This window comes from Artemia franciscana, chromosome 20, assembly GCF_032884065.1.
Source record: "Artemia franciscana chromosome 20, ASM3288406v1, whole genome shotgun sequence".
In the NCBI taxonomy this organism is placed as follows: domain Eukaryota; kingdom Metazoa; phylum Arthropoda; class Branchiopoda; order Anostraca; family Artemiidae; genus Artemia; species Artemia franciscana.
Genome location: NC_088882.1, coordinates 5,123,511 through 5,143,086, shown reverse-complemented (window position 1 = coordinate 5,143,086; position 19,576 = coordinate 5,123,511). Strand labels below are relative to the sequence as shown.

Below are 19,576 nucleotides of genomic sequence, written 5' to 3'. Positions count from 1 at the left end.
GTGTCCCAGTCTGTAATTTCTCTTTGAGGTTCCCGGTCGTCACTTATATTCCCTCTGTCTCGGTCGTCATTTGTGTCCCGGTCTGTAATTTCTCTTTGAGTGTTTTTTCTTTTTAGTTTTTTTTTAGTTTTTTCCCTTTTTTCTTTTTTCAGTTTTCTTTTTCTTCTTTATTTTTCAGCGTCACTATGAAGTACATATCGACGAACCTTTGTTTTTTTAACTTAAATCTGGTAGGCATTGATGACCTTATCCAAGTCAAAATCCCAAACCCAATCATCATCGCTATCATTTTCAGTTTTGATATGTTTTGACTCTCGCTGTCCAGGTGGATTTTCATCTAACTGCGCGGTTTTGCGTTCTTTAGCCGCAAGCCTGTTTTCTTGCTGTTCTTGTGATTCCTCGGAACGCTTTTAAAATTAAACATTTTTCCGTGAACAAATGTCTTAAATACCGTTAATGACGTCACCATCAAAGCAAAAATGACGACAACTAATTTCATGACGTCAGTCAACACAGAAACATGACGTCACCTGATCCACAGACAGACAGACAACTTATTTTTATATATATAGAAGACTAGCTGTTGGGGTGGCGCGCCACCTCAACACCTAGTTGGTGGGGCGCTTCGCACCAACCCCCCAAGACCCCCGCGCGCGTAAGTCTTTACGCGCCATATTAGTTACGCGCCATTGTAGTTTGGTCCCTGTGTCCCACCTGTTAATATATATATATATATATATATATATATATATATATATATATATATATATATATATATATATATATATATATATATATATATATATATATATATATATATATATATATATATATATATATATATATATATATATATATATATCTTCTATATATATAAAAATAAGTTGTCTGTGTGTGGATCTGTGGATGGATCAGGTGACGTCATGTTTGTCCGCATATGACGTCTGAATTATTTCACACTAATACAAAAGAAGAAAAAAACTAAAAAAGGTAAAAACTACAAAAAAAACTAAAAAGAAAAAAAAACTAAAAAAGCTAAAAAAACTAAAAAAAACTAAAAAAAGGTAAAAATCTAATAACTAAAAAAAAACTGAAAAAAATAAAAAAAGGCAAAAACTACAAAAAAAAATAAAAACTAATAAAAAAACTAAAAAAGCTAAAAAACTAAAAAAACTAAAAAAAACTAAAAAAAGGTAAAAAACTAAAAAAAACTAAAAACTAAAAAAGAAAAAAACTAAAAAAATGGAAAAAACTGAAAAATAAAAGAGAAAAAGAAAACTAAAAAAATATGAATAAATATATATAAAAATAAGTTGTTTGTGGGTTATGTCTGTCTGTCCTTCTGTCGAGTGACGTCGTGTTTGTCCGCATATGACGTCTGAATTATTTCACACTAATACAAAAGAAGAAAAAAACCTAAAAAAGTTAAAAACTACAAAAAAAACTAAAAAGAAAAAAAACTAAAAAAGCTAAAAAACTAAAAAAAACTAAAAAAAGGTAAAAAACTAAAAACTAAAAAAAACTGAAAAAACTAAAAAAAGGCAAAAACTAAAAAAAAACTAAAAACTAATAAAAAAACTAAAAAAGCTAAAAAACAAAAAAAAAAACAAACTAAAAAAAGGTAAAAAACAAAAAAAAACTAAAAACTACAAAAGAAAAAACTAAAAAAAAGGAAAAAACTGAAAAATAAGAGAAAAAGAAAACTAAAAAAATATTAATAAATATAAAAAATATAAATATAAATATAATATAAATTAGCAATCAACAAAGCACCGAGACACAAATGACGACCGGGACACAGGGAGTATAAATGACGACCAGGACATAAGTAAAAAATAAGTTGTCTGTGTGTGGATCTGTGGATGGATCAGGTGACGTCATGTTTGTCCGCATATGACGTCTGAATTATTTCACACTAATACAAAAGAAGAAAAAAACTAAAAAAGGTAAAAACTACAAAAAAAAATAAAAAGAAAAAAAAACTAAAAAAGCTAAAAAAACTAAAAAAAACTAAAAAAAGGTAAAAATCTAATAACTAAAAAAAAACTGAAAAAAATAAAAAAAGGCAAAAACTACAAAAAAAATAAAAACTAATAAAAAAACTAAAAAAGCTAAAAAACTAAAAAAACTAAAAAAAACTAAAAAAAGGTAAAAAACTAAAAAAAACTAAAAACTAAAAAAGAAAAAAACTAAAAAAATGGAAAAAACTGAAAAATAAAAGAGAAAAAGAAAACTAAAAAAATATGAATAAATATATATAAAAATAAGTTGTTTGTGGGTTATGTCTGTCTGTCTGTCTGTCGAGTGACGTCGTGTTTGTCCGCATATGACGTCTGAATTATTTCACACTAATACAAAAGAAGAAAAAAAACTATAAAAGGTAAAAACTACAAAAAAAACTAAAAAGAAAAAAAACTAAAAAAGCTAAAAAACTAAAAAAAACTAAAAAAAGGTAAAAAACTAAAAACTAAAAAAAACTGAAAAAACTAAAAAAAGGCAAAAACTAAAAAATAACTAAAAACTAATAAAAAAACTAAAAAAGCTAAAAAACTAAAAAAAAAAAAACTAAAAAAAGGTAAAAAACAAAAAAAAACTAAAAACTACAAAAGAAAAAACTAAAAAAAAAGGAAAAAACTGAAAAATAAGAGAAAAAGAAAACTAAAAAAATATTAATAAATATAAAAAATATAAATATAAATATAATATAAATTAGCAATCAACAAAGCACCGAGACACAAATGACGACCGGGACACAGGGAGTATAAATGACGACCAGGACATAAGTAAAAAAAAAAAATAAAAAAACTAAAAAAATGGTAAAAACTACAAAAAAACTAAAAACTAATAAAAAAACTAAAAAATCTAAAAATCTAAATAAACTAAAAAAGAAAAAAAAGAAAAAAGGAAAAAAATAAAGGAGAAAAACAAAACTAAAAAACGAATGTATATACAGACCGGGACACCGGGATACAAATGACGACCGGGACACAGGGAATATAAATGACGACCGGGACACAGGGACACAACTACAATGGGGACGCCGGGGGGCACAGGGGGATATAAATGACGACCGGGACACCGGGACACAAGGAATATAAATGACGCCCGGGACACTCAAAGAGAAATCACAGACTGGAACACCGGGACACAAATGACGACCGGGACACAGGGAATATAAATGACGACCGGAACACAGGGACATAACTACAAAGGGGACGCCGGGGTGCACAGGGGGATATATAAATGACGATGGCGACTCAGGGAATGGTCGATTAGCAATCACCATCAACAAAGCTCAAGGGCAATCATTAGAATCATGAGGTATAGATCTGAATACGGATTGTTTTCCCATGGACCATTATATGTTGCATGTTCAAGAGTCGGTAAACCTGACAATCTATTTATATGCACAGACAATGGGACAGCAAAGAATGTTGTATATTCGCAAGTTTTACGTAGTTAAAAACATATATATATATATATATATATATATATATATATATATATATATATATATATATATATATATATATATATATATATATATATATATCTATCTATATTCACAGGTGGGACATAGGGACACAACTACAATGGCGCGTAACTAATATGGCGCGTAACGACTTACGCGCGCGGGGGGGGCTTGGGGGGGGGCGCGAAGCGCCCCCCACCAACTAGGTGTTGGGGTGGCGCGAAGCGCCACCCCAACAGCTAGTATATATATATATATATATATATGTTTTTAACTACGTAAAACATGCGAATATACAACATTCTTCGCTGTCCCATTGTCTGTGCATATAAATAGATTGTTTGGTTTACTGACTCTTGAACATGCAACATATAATTGTCCATGGGAAAAACAATCCGTATTCAGATCTATACCTCATTATTCTAATGATGTGTCCCTGTGTCCCGGTCGTCATTTATATTCCCTGTGTCCCGGTCGTCATCTGTGTCCCGGTGTCCCAGTTTATAATTTCTCTTTCAGTGTCCCGGTCGTCATTTATATTCCCTGTGTCCCAGTGTCCCGGTCTGTAATTTCTATTCGAACAATCCCTGTGTCCCGGTCCTCATTTATATATCCCACCTGTGCCCCCGGCGTCCCCGTTGTAGTTGTGTCCCTGTGTCCCGGTCGTCATTTATATTCCCTGTGTCCCGGTCGTAATTTGTGTCCAGGTGTCCAAGTCTGTAATTTCTCTTTGAGGTTCCCGGTTGTCATTTATATTCCCTGTGTCCCGGTCGTCATTTGTGTCCCGATGTCCCGGTATGTAATTTCATCAGTTGACAAACATGACGTCAGTCGACAAACAACTTCATGACGCATAAAGCTCAATCCTTATAATAACGTCAGTCGACACACACACACACAGGCAACTTATTTTTATATATATAGATATAATATATATATATATATAAATATATATATATATATATATATATATATATATATATATATATATATATATATATATATATATATATGTATATATATATATATATATATATATATATATATATATATATATATATATATATATACATATATATATATATATATATATATATATATATATATATATATATATATATATATATATATATATATATATATATATATATTATTACTAACTGTTGGGGTGGCGCTTCGTGCCACCCCAACACCTAGTTGGTGGGGGCGCTTCGCGCCACCCCCCCAAGCCCCCCCGCGCGCGTAAGTCGTTACGCGCCATATTAGTTACGCGCCATTGTAGTTGTGTCCCTGTGTCCCACCTGTAAATATATATATATATATATATATATATATATATATATATATATATATATATATATATATATATATATATATATATATATATATATATATATATATATATATATATATATATATATATATATATATATATATATATATATATATATATATATATATATATATATATATATATATATATATATATATATATATATATATATATTCTTTTCTGTCCCATTGTCTATGCATATAAATAGATTGTCAGGTTTACCGACTCTTGAACATGCAACATATAATGGTCCATGGAAAACAATCCGTATTCAGATCTATACCTCATGATTCTAATGATTGCCCTTGAGCTTTGTTGATGGTGATTGCTAATCGACCATTCCCTGTGTTGCCGTCGTCATTTATATATCCCGGTCTGTATATACATTCGTTTTTGAAATGGTATATGATGAAATACATTTTTGTATTTTTCCCCTTTTTTACTTTTTAGTTCTTTTTTTGGTTTTTACTTTTTTTTTAAGTTTTTTTAGTTTTATATATATATATATATATATATATATACATATATATATATATATATATATATATATATATATATATATATATATATATATATATATATATATATATATATATATATATATATATATATATATATATATATATATATATTATTACTAACTGTTGGGGTGGCGCTTCGTGCCACCCCAACACCTAGTTGGTGGGGGCGCTTCGCGCCACCCCCCCAAGCCCCCCGCGCGCGTAAGTCGTACGCGCCATATTAGTTACGCGCCATTGTAGTTGTGTCCCTGTGTCCCACCTGTAAATATATATATATATATATATATATATATATATATATATATATATATATATATATATATATATATATATATATATATATATATATATATATATATATATATATATATATATATATATATATATATATATATATATATATATATATATATATATATATATATTCTTTTCTGTCCCATTGTCTATGCATATAAATAGATTGTCAGGTTTACCGACTCTTGAACATGCAACATATAATGGTCCATGGGAAAACAATCCGTATTCAGATCTATACCTCATGATTCTAATGATTGCCCTTGAGCTTTGTTGATGGTGATTGCTAATCGACCATTCCCTGTGTTGCCGTCGTCATTTATATATCCCGGTCTGTATATACATTCGTTTTTGAAATGGTATATGATGAAATACATTTTTGTATTTTTCCCCTTTTTTACTTTTTAGTTCTTATTTTGGTTTTTACTTTTTTTTTTAAGTTTTTTTAGTTTTTTTTTTCTTTTTATTTTTTTTATTTTTTTTTATTTTTGTTTTTCTCCTTTATTTTTCATTTTTTTTCCTTTTTTTATTTTTTTTTATTTTTTTATTTTTTTAGCTTTTTTAGTTTTTTTATTAGTTTTTAGTTTTTTTTTTCTTTTTAGTTTTTTTTGTAGTTTTTACCTTTTTTTTTTTTAGTTTTTTTAGTTTTTTTTACTTATTTCCTGGTCGTCATTTATGCTCCCTGTGTCCCGGTCGTCATTTGTATCCCGGTGCTTTGTTGATGGTGATTGCTAATCGAACATTCCTTGTGTCCCGGTCGCTTTCTCTTTGAGTGTCCCGGTCGTCATTTATATTCCCTATGTGCCGGTGTCCCGATCGTCATTTGTGTCTCGATGTCCCGGTCTGTAATTTCGTCAGTCGAAAACATGACGTCAGTCGACACACAAACATTACGTCACTCGACAGACACACACACACACAGATAACTTATTTTTATATATATAGACTAGCTGTTGGGCTGGCGCTTCGCGCCACCCCATTACCTAGTTGATGGGGCGCTTCGCGCCCCCCCAAGCCCCCGCGCGTTTAAGGCGTTACGCGCCATATTAGTTACGCGCCATTGTAGTTGTGTTCCTGTGTCCCACCTGTGAGTATAGATAGATTTATATATGTGTTTCAAACTACGTAAAAATTGCGAATATACAACATTTTTGGCTTTCCCACTACTGGGAGCTTTCCGTTTCCAATTGCCAACAATTGATCTGAAAATGTTTGACCAGAGTCATCGTTTTGCAATCGGACACGCATATTTGTAGTTAATTTTAATATTTTTACGTGTGCCCATAAATTAGAATTTTTCAGGCAAGCATTCATTTCGTCTGCAGGAGTTAAACTAAGTAAAAATTGCGAATATACAACATTCTTGGCTTTCCCATTGTCTGTGCATATACAAAGCCGTATGCACTAATAATGACGTCATATGCAAACGCTCTTTTTACAAACAAACAAACATGCATACACACAACTCGCTTTTATATAGATAGATAGATAGATAGATACAATACAAATTAACTGCGTAAAACTTGCGAATATACCACATTCTTCGCTGTCCAATTGTCGCTGCATATAAATAGATTGTCAGGTTTACCGACCCTCGAACATGCAACGTACAATTGTCCATGGGAAAAACAATCAGTATTAAGATTTATACCACATTTTTCTAATGATTGACCTTGAGCTTTGTTAATGGTGATTGCAAATGCTAATCGAATTGGGAATTGCAATCTTTTAAATTGAAAAGGCAGATCCGTTGGAATCATGGGAATGCGAGGAATAAGAACAGCCTCACCCTCAAAAGGCCCTGTCAAGATTGTGGCCTCTATTAGGTTTTCCATTGTTTTTTTTACGGCAAGTCGAGTGCCATTGCAAAGCTTTGGTGGGTTTATATTTCTTAAAAGTATTATTGGTACGCCTATTTTTAGTTGTAGCACGTGTGGTGGAAACCCTGAAAGATCTATGGAATTTAAAAATTCAGATGGATAATTAACCGCTTCATTTGGTTCCAAAACTGTGTCGACTGACTTGTAAAGGACTGCCTGGTCTCGAATCTTGGTCAAAACAATATTGTTGATTTCGTGGACGTCTATATTTTTGGGTGCGAGAATCGCTCTTTCACTTCGCCATTTATTATTTTTATAATTTTTTAGAATATTCGGAAATACTTTTTCAATCAATTCATTTTTGGACGTCACTAAATTACAGAAATCAGCAGGTAGTTGTATACGTCCTGAAATTGAGTCTACTGGGAGCTTTCCGTTTCCAATTGCCAGCAATTGATCTGAAAATGTTTGACCAGAGTCATCGTTTTGCAATCGGACACGCATATTTGTAGTTAATTTTAATATTTTTACGTGTGCCCATAAATTAGAATTTTTCAGGCAAGCATTCATTTCGTCTGCAGGAGTTGATCTAGGTATTATAGGTAATGTTTGCCTGAAATCTCCCGCAAGCAATATTAATGTGCTGCCAAAGGGTTTCGACTTCCCTCTCAAATCTTTCAAGCATTGATCCAGAGCCTCGAGCGATTTTTTGTGTGCCATTGTGCACTCATCCCAAATAATAAGTTTGCATTGCTGCAATACTTTACCCATCCCAGATGATTTGGAAATATTGCACGTGGGAGTCTCTGTAGAATGCAAATTCAGAGGCAATTTCAAAGCGGAATGAGCAGTTCTTCCACCAGGCAGCAATGTTGCGGCTATTCCGGACGACGCAATTGCCAACGCTATATCATTTTTTGATCGAATTGATGCCAGAATCAGTTTTATCACAAATGTTTTACCAGTACCTCCTGGCGCATCCAAAAGAAAATTTCTCCAACGTTGTTATCGACACATTGCATTATCGTATCATAAATGTCTTTTTGTTCCGACGTTAACTTGGAAATGTTATTTCGTACATACGACAATAGATCACTCGTACTGTAACTTTGTTCACGATCCAATTCTGCACATGTCGAAACAGCAGCGATACGGTTAGGTGAAGGCATTCCCAAATCCTGAAGAGGTTTGTTTGCCATACGTACGCACAAATCTTCTATAATAACTAAAGTGTAGTTATAAATTTCTGATGTAAAATCAAAAGTCATATCTGACGTCTCTAACTGTTTTCGATGGAGTATATCTTCGGACATTTTTGACTTATATTTTTCCCATAACTCTGTAGGAGCTGATGGAGAGCAAGTTGTTAAAATGATGCCAAACAATGCACGAATTTGACTTGGGGTTGACGTTTCGCACGCGTCATTGATGCAGTTATCCCAGTGTTGGTCATTCTCCAATAAATTCAGAGCTTGGCATGCACTACGGTAAGTGTCATGTATAGTACCGTTTACAGTTCTCAAATACTCAAAGGATGTCGGACCGGGTACATTCACCAAAAGCAGGCGTAGAAAGAAGCATTCATGTTGATTGGGGTGAACGGTGTAGAGTCTTTCTATCGTGGTATCTTTGAAGATGGTAGGTTGGCCGTCGACTGACTTGCCCTGTTTTCGACGTTCAAATACTTTATGTTTAGTATTCCACGTGTAATACGAAAGCACTTCAGTATACAGCAGTTTTTTTGCAAAAGAATCATTTTTGCAAAGCGAAGAAAAAGCTGTTAATGTTGTATCCGGTGGATTCAGGACTCTTTGTTGCACGTTGGTTTCCGTGAAATAAACACGTTGACCATTCTGTAAATGTACCGCTAAGTGAACAACAGCTGGACTACGTTCATGTATCGGAAATGAAAGAATTCGCCAAACAGCTTCATTACTGCTTATGTATCTTCCGGCCTGATATTGTACGATTTCGTCGAAATCTTTGATTTCGGGCTGCAAGCCAAAAACTGCCATGTCACTGCCTTTGTTGACGTATTTACATATGTATTTGATTGCCTTTACGGAGTTACAGTATTCAACGTTTATGTGTGCATTAAATGTTTTTGATAATAATGGGGAATATGGAACAACCCACTGGTTATCTACTTCGATGGTGGTACAGTTATGCTTCTTTATTATTGCTGTTTTACCGCCATCTTCAGTAGAACTTCTTCTATATAGTGGGTAACCATCATTGCCAGTAATTGTGTTTGATACTAAAAGTCGAGGATATTGCTTTGTGCACCTTCCTTTGGCCATGCATGGTGAATTTTCGTTCAGTGCACCGCAAGGTCCATGTATCATATTTTTTACAATAATATCATGTAACCCCTTATCGACATTTTTATCAGGTATTTCAGCGGAAATCACATCATCAATTTCGTTCGAAGTAAATTTTTTATGTAGCCAAATTAGTATATGTGCGTGTGGCAAACCTCGTTTTTGCCATTCCACTGAGTACATCCAGCATCGCACTGACCCAAACACTTCAAGTTTTACTATGTAGTTTATCAGTGATTTCAAATTTTGCCGGAAGACACGGGCCGTAATGTCATGCCTATGAACCGCCGATTGTCCTTGAAGTAAAAGCTGCAGTATCTCGTCCCAAGATTGATTACATGTAAATGTAATAAATAAATCTGGACGACCATAGAGACGAACATACGCAATAGCATCTTGAGCATATTCATGCATATGACGGGGACTGCCAGCATATGACGAAGGTAAAATTGTTAATCTTCCAACGTTTGTGGTATTACCGTCATTTATAACTGCATCTCGCAAATGAATGTATTGTTCAGAGCGGAGCTTGGTCTGATTCAGGCGGATATATAACAAACGTTCTGATTCAATTTTAGCATACATATCAACGACAAATCGGTGAAACAATTCACGGCATTTTAAAATATAATTTTCTTCATCCTGCCGAATCATTAGTCTATAGGAATAATAATGCATTGCAAGTATTTCTTATTCATTTCTTTGTTAGTGGCTGGATTCATCAATTTAATATTAAAGTGATAGCCGTCGGCTCCATCCCAAAAAATGATAGGATATTGTAGGGCATCGTAGCATCGATGAGTTTCAGCAATTCTTAACAACTGAGCGTTTCGCTTATGAAGAATAATATCTCGAGGTAAAAACTGATCACCGACCATAACGATTGCCACTTCGTCGATAGTTGGAGCATTGTATCTACGCACATGTTGGCCAGGAGGCGTTTTGTCAGCGGAAATAACAATTTTATGCGTATCAGTAGGCATCAAATCGATGGCTGTTTTGAACAGACGCACTAAATTATTATTTTCGTGGAAAAGATGTTGCAATTGGGAAACGATTGTCCTTTCAACGTTGGGAGAAATTTCGCAACGTGCATTCAATTCAGAATTTCTATCACTGATGAAGTACAATTGTAAAAATTTATGATTATCGCCTGAGAATGGTAGAAGGGACCCTGCTCTATGATAAATTTGCCCTTTTACTTTGAAAGTAGACATAAATTGATCTGGATTTTCGATTTGGGCTCCAAACGATGGAAACATGAGTTGTATTTTCTGATTTGTGACAAAAAACGCTTAGATTCTGACGTAGTTCCAGTAAGGAAAGTCTTCAATGGCTCTGGTGGTGCAGCCAACTATGGAAGTTTAACTTTTCCTGAGGCGCAACACATTCTCATTGTTTCACCATTGAATTTCAAGGCCTTGCAATAGGGACAAATTTTAGACATTGTCCCGATTTGAACACATCTACTCAAGCTATAATCATCGACTGGGTTGTACCTGAATGCCAAGCGATAACTTTCAGGTTGCTCTGATTCCTCGGCACGCTTTCTTTTCTTACTTTCTCTATCAGCAGCAAGCCTGATTTCTTGCTGTTCTTGTGATTCCTCGGCACGCTTTCTTTTCTTACTTTCTCTATCAGCAGCAAGCCTGATTTCTTGCTGTTCTTGTAATTCCTCGGCACGCCTTCTTTTTTCACTTTCTCTTTTAGCAGCAAGTCTGCTTCCGCGTTGCTCTGGTAGTTCCTCGGCACGCTTTCTGTTCTTTCTTTCTCTATCAGCCTCAAGCCTGTTTCCTTGCTGTTCTTTTGATTCCTCGGCACGCTTTCTGTTCTTTCTTTCTCTATCAGCCTCAAGCCTGTTTCCTTGCTGTCCTTTTGATTCCTCGGCACGCTTTCTGTTCTTTCTTTCTCTATCAGCCTCAAGCCTGTTTCCTTGCTGTTCTTTTGATTCCTCGGCACGCTTTCTTTTCTGACTTTCTCTATCAGCAGCAAGTTTTTTGGCATAGACTCTTTGAGCATCTTCATCGGCTTTTGCCATTGTAAGTTCATCAGTCATTTTAAACTTAAACATTAATAGATTTCTACGTGAACATATGTCTTAAATATCTTGAATGACGTCACCGTCGTAGCAAAAATGACGACAACTAACTTGATGACGTCAGTCAACACAGAAACATGACGTCACCTGACAGACAGACAGACACACAGACAGACAACTTATTTTTATATATATAGATATATGCATTCATTAAACTAGTAGGGGTTTTGTATCGGGAAGGGGGAGGGGGCGGTGGTTGCAATGGAAAAAAAATGAGGGAGGAGAGCCATAATAAACAAACATTTTCTATCTAATAAATTGAAAGAGAAGTCTCAAGAAGTTCAAGAAAACTTTTTTTTGAAAGTTGGTGGATGGGTCCCAAGGTTCTCCCTGCAAATATTCCCGTTTGAGATTTTTCTTTGCAAGTAGTCTTATCAAATTCAAAGAATCATCTTTCAAAGATTTTTTTTATAGCTCAGACATTTTATTTTTACGAAGTTTTAAACTAAATGAGTGAATTTTTCCAATATATTCTTAAGAAGACGAAAGAATTTTTTTTTCAGAGTTTGTAATTATTTTTGGACAGATAGTAAGACGATGACATAACCTATTTAGGCAATTGGGCTACTCTTTTCTAGGCTAATATTTGTTTAGAGTTTTGTCTGAAAAGATAAAGAAATAATAATTTTAATAAAAATCTTATTTTAACAACTTACAATGACTTTCAAATCTATATAGAAAAGAAATAATATTTACATTTAACTTCAGTTTTTGAGACATAATAAAAAAATTAAGTGTTAAATTTTGTTGAAATAGTAATATCAGTTATTATGACGACGTTTGCAATATTATTTAATGACTTCAATATTTAGAAAAGGTGTTTTTATTTATAGCCAAAGCCGTAACCAGTGGGGGGTTACCGTGTTTGAAAAAATGTAGCCAAAATCCATATAAACAGATTTTGAAACGTTTTGTAAAGATTCTTTCTTTAGCCCCCCTTCCACCCGAAACGAAGATACCCCTCCCCACCTAAAATTCCCTGGATACACACTTGTTTATAGATATAGCAATTGTCACTGCACCATGGCTAGAAACTATCACAGGTCATAAAAAGTTTAACAAGTTCTTATGTTAAACTACTGCTAATGAGTCAAAACCAGAGCCACAATTCTTTTTACCCAAATCTCCCTTTATAATATATAGATCTTGTATAGTCTTAGTTAGTTTTCATTTGCCCATCGAAATGATAGCAAAAACATATCTTACCACAGGTCTTGTCGAGCAGTTGATTGCCGTTCTTTGACGGGCTTTGAAATATCTTTGCTTTTCCGAGACTCTGTCTTTATCCTCAAGAGCACTTTCTTCATTTTCGGACGACGAGGATGTGTCACAGAAGTCTAATGAATCGTCTTCTAAAAGTCCTTCACCTCCTCCAATCTAAAGAAGAAAATAAAATCTAAATGGATGTTCAACAACCGGCCGTAGTAGGCATACTAATGAAGTGTGGGAGAAAAAAAGTTTCAGGAGTGGGGGCACCTTGGGGAGGATTAAACGGTTGGGAAAGAGACGAGAGGCACGGGAGGGGAAACAGCCGAAAAAATGCAATTTATGCATTTGGAGACTGACTAGTCGATTAAGGTGTTTGCGAAGTGGCTAGATATCTCGATACGAGATATCTAGGATTCTAAGCTCCTGGAATTACTTGTTTCCGACATAACCAGGTTTCCAATTTTTACTCAGTGTACCATACTTTTAATGGCTATTATTCTTCAAAATCTACTATAATTTTTATTTTTTCATTTTTTTCAAAATTTCAATTTTTTATTTACTATAAAATAAAAATTATTGTATAGGATCAAGCTAAAATTTATAAAATATATTTTTACACTTAATAGGCTAATACTGAAGATAATCGTGTCAAGATATAATTATAGAATAATTGGACAGTATGCAAATACAAAGTTTTCACTTGTTTCACAAAAAGATTCGTGTAACAACCGGTAACGTACGCAGGGGGCTTTCAATCTCAAATCGTTCTTCGCGTTTTTGTACTTATTCGTATTTCTTCTTCATTTTTGAAAAATTTCGTTTGATTTGCATTTTCCAATTAGTCCTCTACAACCCCCCCCCCCGCAGGAAGAGACCCAATCCTGATTAAAGTGATTGATACAAGTAGTAACGGTCCAATATATTCCACAACGGCCATACCCGCTACTTCTTTCTTTCTTTAATGATTTTACGTTGAAAGGCGATTCCCTCAAGATGCAGGTGCATATTACGTCATAGGGAATACTTTCTAAGAAATGAAGGTGCATACTACGTAATAGGCTTTGCTTTTTACATAATAGTTTCTTTGGTTCTTTAAAAAGCCTTCAGAGGCTGCTTTACCCCAGGATTTGTTTGGATGTTACATTATACTTTCTCGGATTGTAAAAAAAACCTACGAGGGCCAGGGAAAACCTTCAGGGCCCACTAATGGGGGACCTTTAAGACGCCGGACCCTAGCGAGTAATTCAAGCGGGACCCCTAGCAACCAATTCCATCGGGGTCCTAGTAATCAACTCCAATGGTGCCCTAGCATCCAATTTCACTAAGTTTTCATCAAATCGGGCCCAAGCATTCAATTGAACGATGGCCCTAGTGAGTAGTGTCAAGGGGGACCCTAGCAATCAATCCCATCTGGGCCCTAGCAGTAAATGCCATTGGCACCCCAGCATCCAATTTGACCGGGGCCATTAAACCAACCACTGGGTGCCCTAGTATCCAATTTCACTGAGGGGAGGAAAGCATCAAATTTCATCAGAGATCTCTAGCCTTACAAACGGAGCCCTAGCAGCCATTTCAACCTGGATCCCTGGGGGCCCTAGTAGTTAATTCCATCAAGGGCCCTATTGACCAAATCCATAGGGCCCCTAACATAACCAAAGGGGGTCCTAGCATCCATTTCCATCGGAGCCCTAACATTCAATTCTGTTGTGGCCCCGACATCCAATCTCACCAGTGTCCCTAACCTAACCACTAGGCCATAGAAACCACTTCAACTGGGTGCCCTGGGAGTCCTAGCATTCATTTCGAACGGATTCTCTAGCATTGATTCCATCGGGGGCCTCTAGCAACCAATTTCGCTGACAAGACGTTTTTAAAGATGCTTCAACATTTCTCTGATTGTTATGTAATAGGAGAATGTTTAATATGCTAAGGTTGACACATTCTAACGTGATTTGTTTCTTCAGGCCCCGTGAGGAAATCCCCACTTGTAATAGTGGAAGACACATATGTGGGGTGTTACGTAATGACAATGCACATGTGAGTGTTACGTAATACTTTAGGAGATTTGTTTTTCTTTCAAGACTTTTTCCTCAGGGAGATTTTATATTCTAATTTTTTTGTCCGCATTAGGATTAGAAAGGGATTCTCCCCCAAAGGAATGAAGCGCTGTGGTAGTTAGACAAAAAAGCCATTCTATTATTATTATTAGCAAAATACTTTCTACTAGAAATGTGTCAAAAATCTATGGTTTGCGTATTTCCTAACCATTATCCCCAAGCCGTGTAATTAACCATCAAAGCTATAGATTTTTGCTATAATAGATGCACCTGCTTGATACATTCAATTGATGTTCTAACGTCCACCTAGACAGGTTAAGTTACATAGCAATGGCTTTAGATTTTTATTACGTAAATGATTACGTATTGAATTTTTATCCTTAAACAAGAAATCTAAAGAATGAAGGCTTTTTATTGTATATGCCAATTTTATTAATAAAAAAGTGTTATCATAATTATCGTTGTAAAACTATCGTCGCAAAAATCATGAAATCACAGAAAAAGCAGCTGAAACTAAGAAAAATGTAACGTAAAAAAAACCATAAAGGATAAAATGTAAGCAAAAAGAACCATAAATTAAAGAAAGGTAGGGGTCCTACAGACCAATTCCAGAGGGGATGGTTGTTATTGGAGGTAAGTTTAAACCATATTCAGAGGTACTTTTGAAAGGTCTTACAAATGCCCTGTTTCTATTGCTCTATTGACGCCCATGATTGGTACATTCCATTGATTTAAATCTTGATACTAGCAAAATCGCGTTTTGAAAAATGAAAAATATAAGCGAACAAAAAGAGACCGATTTTTGCCTTCGGGTATTTTTGAGGAGTTTTGATGAGAATGCCATGTTTCTTTGCGCCAAAACAATGTATGTTATCACCACCGTGAAAATGTATGGCTATTCCGCCTAGGACGCGATTCCAGAGGGAGATGGGTTGTTATTATAGGTAAATTTAAGCCACTGGAAGACTTATTTATGAGAAATTTTCATTAAAAATACCTCGTTTCTTTAACTGAGTGTTAGATATTAGTCCCCTACGCCGAAAATTTCTTTTAATACGTCTCACCTTAACCTTAAGCTGCTAGTCTAAGCAATTTACGTCAGTTCGTCACACTATGGATGACACACGACACCTTCTGTAACCCTTCATCATTGCAAAGTCATTTTCACACATTTTCCTGCAAAATTATGATATAAAGCCAATGGTTCGTGTTTTGCAAGCCAACCCTCAATGTGATACACCATCTTAATTCATACCACCATGCCACACTATTAATGGCCTTCTATATAACATGATAGTCCAAGACAATTAAAGTCACTTAGAAGTTAAAACATTTTTTGAAAGAGCCTTTTCCTTATTTCCAATATTTTGTTAAAATTGGTTGCAGAGTGGCACCCTGCGGCATCCGTCTTCATCAGTTAGTCGTTATCTGAGATTTGAATACCCTAACAGATATATCTTTTATTTTTGTTAGTATTATTTTCTGACAATTCCAAACCTCTGCCATACTAAAACTGGCCCTCTGGCACCCTCCACTACCCCCTCATGATTCCTAAGACATTTTCAAGATATTTTCCTGTTAAAAATAAAGCATTAAACCAATTGGTTCATGTTTTTTGCAATCCATCCCAAATGCAATACACTACCTCAATTCACACCAGTGAGCCAAACTTTAAATTGCCATCTGGCACCCCTTATCATTCCAAAGATATTTTCCAGGGACATTTTCTGTTTTAACATCATGCATTAAATCCATTGATTTGTGTTTTTGCAGGTTAACCTTAATTTATGTTTTTGCGAGCCAACCCCTATGTGATACACCATGTTATTTCACGCTGTGACACTATGACTAGCCCTCTGGAACCCTCGGAAGCCCCTTATCATTCTTAAGACATTCTCAGATATTTTTCTTTGTAAGGTGATGTTCAATCCCGCTTCCGCCTTTTCTGACCCCCCGGTTACAACAGTTCTACCTCCAATTCTGCTGGCATGCACACGGGTTCAATCAATTTCCAGTTGCCACTATGCCCACTCCAATACTAATTCTAAATATAGCTCCGGTTGCATCGGTTCCAGTCCAACCATTGTTTCCCTCTATCTCCCCGATTCCACAGTTCCAATCCCGCCAATTCCACCTCAATTTACATCAATTCTAAAATTTAGTTTTAGGCTACCTCCGTCATAATCTATGGCTGGCAAATGTCACCCCACTGGCGTAATATCACCCATAAGAATTTTTCAAGCCCTTTCCCCACAAAAATAACTGTATAAACTAAAAATGACTATTTTTTATTTGAACTGTGGAAACTTGCCATTCCATTATTAGATTAAAATCTTCCATAGCAATTCCAAGTCTGTGGCGCTGAATTACTAGCACGTGAAACCCTCTTTCATGCATTATCACACCTTAACCATTTTAGACATTTTTCTAAAAGAACATTAGTTTTCAATAGAATCGATCGTTGAGACTTAACGAAAAACACCAAATAACGTTTCTTCCGATGACTCCTGACAATTGAGGCAAGCATGGCACAGTGTACTACCCCTACACAATCTACTCCAACCGCCCTAATAAATAAAAATTCTTATTATAAAATATAAAATACTAATTAAAAAACAAAAACTAATTCTTACAAACAAAATACATCCTAAAATATAACAAATTCTTCTTACAAAATACAATGTACTTTTTACAAAACAAAAATATTTCTTTAAACACAAAAACTAATTCTTACAAAACAAAAATACACAAAAAAAAATCAGAGACTGTTCCTATATATAAAATATAAATACTTCCTAAAAAGCAAAAATACTTCTTAAAATGCAAAAAACAAGTCTTAAAAACCCAAAGTACATCCAAAACAATCACAAACTGTTCTTATAAAGTGCAAAATACTTGTTACAAAATAAAAAAAATACTTCATACAAAACAAAAAATGATTCACACAAAACAAAACTACATCCTAAAAGACCACAAATCTTCTTAGAAAACACAAAATACTTCTTACAAAACAAAAAAAATTCTCACAGAACAAAAATACATCCTAAAAGATCAAAATTCGTCTTACAAAACAGAATATACTTCCTTAATTCTCACAAAAACAAAAATACATACGAAAAATCACAAACTGCTCTTACAAAACACACAATACTTGTTACAAAACAAAAATATATCCAAAACAATCACGAACTGTTCTTAGAAAATACAAAATACTGGTTAAAGATACAAAATTAAAGAAACAAAATACCTCTTACAACGCAAAAAAAACTTAAAAAACGAAAAATAATTCTTACAAAAAAATACATCCTAAAATATCACAAACTCTTACTTTAAAAAAAATGTAACAAAACAAAGATTCATCCTAAGAAATCACAAATTCTTATTAAAAAACAAAAATACATCCTAAGCAACCATAAATGTTTCTTAAGAAATGCAAAATACTGCTAAAAAATTAATGTTTAGAAACAAAAATAAATGCTAAAAAATCACAAACTGTTCTTGCAAAATACAAAATACTTATTACAAAAATAAAACACACCCTAAACATTCACAAACTGTTCTTAAAATATACAAAATACTTGGCAAAAATACAAAATACTTCTTATAATGCAAAAAAAAATTACAAAACAAAAATAATTTTTAAAAAACAGTAAATACATCCTAAGATATTACAAATTCTTATGACAAAACAAAAATACTTCTTACAAACCAGAAATTAATTCTGGCAGTACGAAAATAAATCCAAAATCAGATATTGTTCTTACAAAATATAAAATACTTCTTAGGAAATAAAAAGTGCTTCTTACAATGAAAAATACATCCTAAAAAATCAGAGATTGTTCTTAAAAATTACAAAATACTTGTTACAAAACCAAAATTACTTGTTACAAAGCAAAAAATATTCTTTTTTTTAATTAATCATTTCAATGCTGGGAATCCAAACCCAGTGACAATTTTCTCCGGACAATTCCCCTGGAGCATCTGCATATGAAAAATTAAAGCTAGCAAAGAGAAAGTAAGACAAATAAAAAGAATGTCGTATAAGAATTCTGTCAAATCCTCCCAGTTTAAGAATTTCCTTGGAAAGTTTACCCCCAGAAATTTTCCTCTTAACGGAAAATTCTCCCCACGGAAACCCACAACTACCAAAAAATGCCCTCAGAAAAATTTCTTTATGCCTCCTCATAGCAAATACTATACACAAAAAAGGACAACTTTCATAGCCTAGAGGTCTTTCCCTACGGGCTGTGGGGGGTACTAATACCTTTAAAGACATAGTTGTTGGATCTTTCGACTATGCTGAACAAAATAACTATCTCAAAATTTTGATCGGACAACTTTGGAGAAAAAGGAGTGTGGAAGGGGAGGGAGACTATTTGTCCTCTAAACTTTTTTGTCACTTAAGAAGAGCAGTAAAACTTTTAATTTCCGTTTGAATGCATCAACTCCTG

At 34.1% G+C, this 19,576-nt stretch overlaps 1 protein-coding gene across 3 annotated transcripts in view; it reads right to left on the bottom strand.

Annotated features, from left to right (window-relative positions):
• The window catches only part of LOC136040349 (gamma-aminobutyric acid receptor alpha-like), a 143,428-nt gene that overhangs the window by 11,241 nt on the left and 112,611 nt on the right, over positions 1–19,576 (bottom strand). For all 3 annotated transcript variants that reach the window (XM_065724596.1, XM_065724595.1, XM_065724594.1), the window contains exon 9: positions 13,066–13,236. In XM_065724596.1, the coding sequence (XP_065580668.1) occupies positions 13,066–13,236 (171 nt within the window). The remainder of the gene's footprint in view (positions 1–13,065; positions 13,237–19,576) is intronic.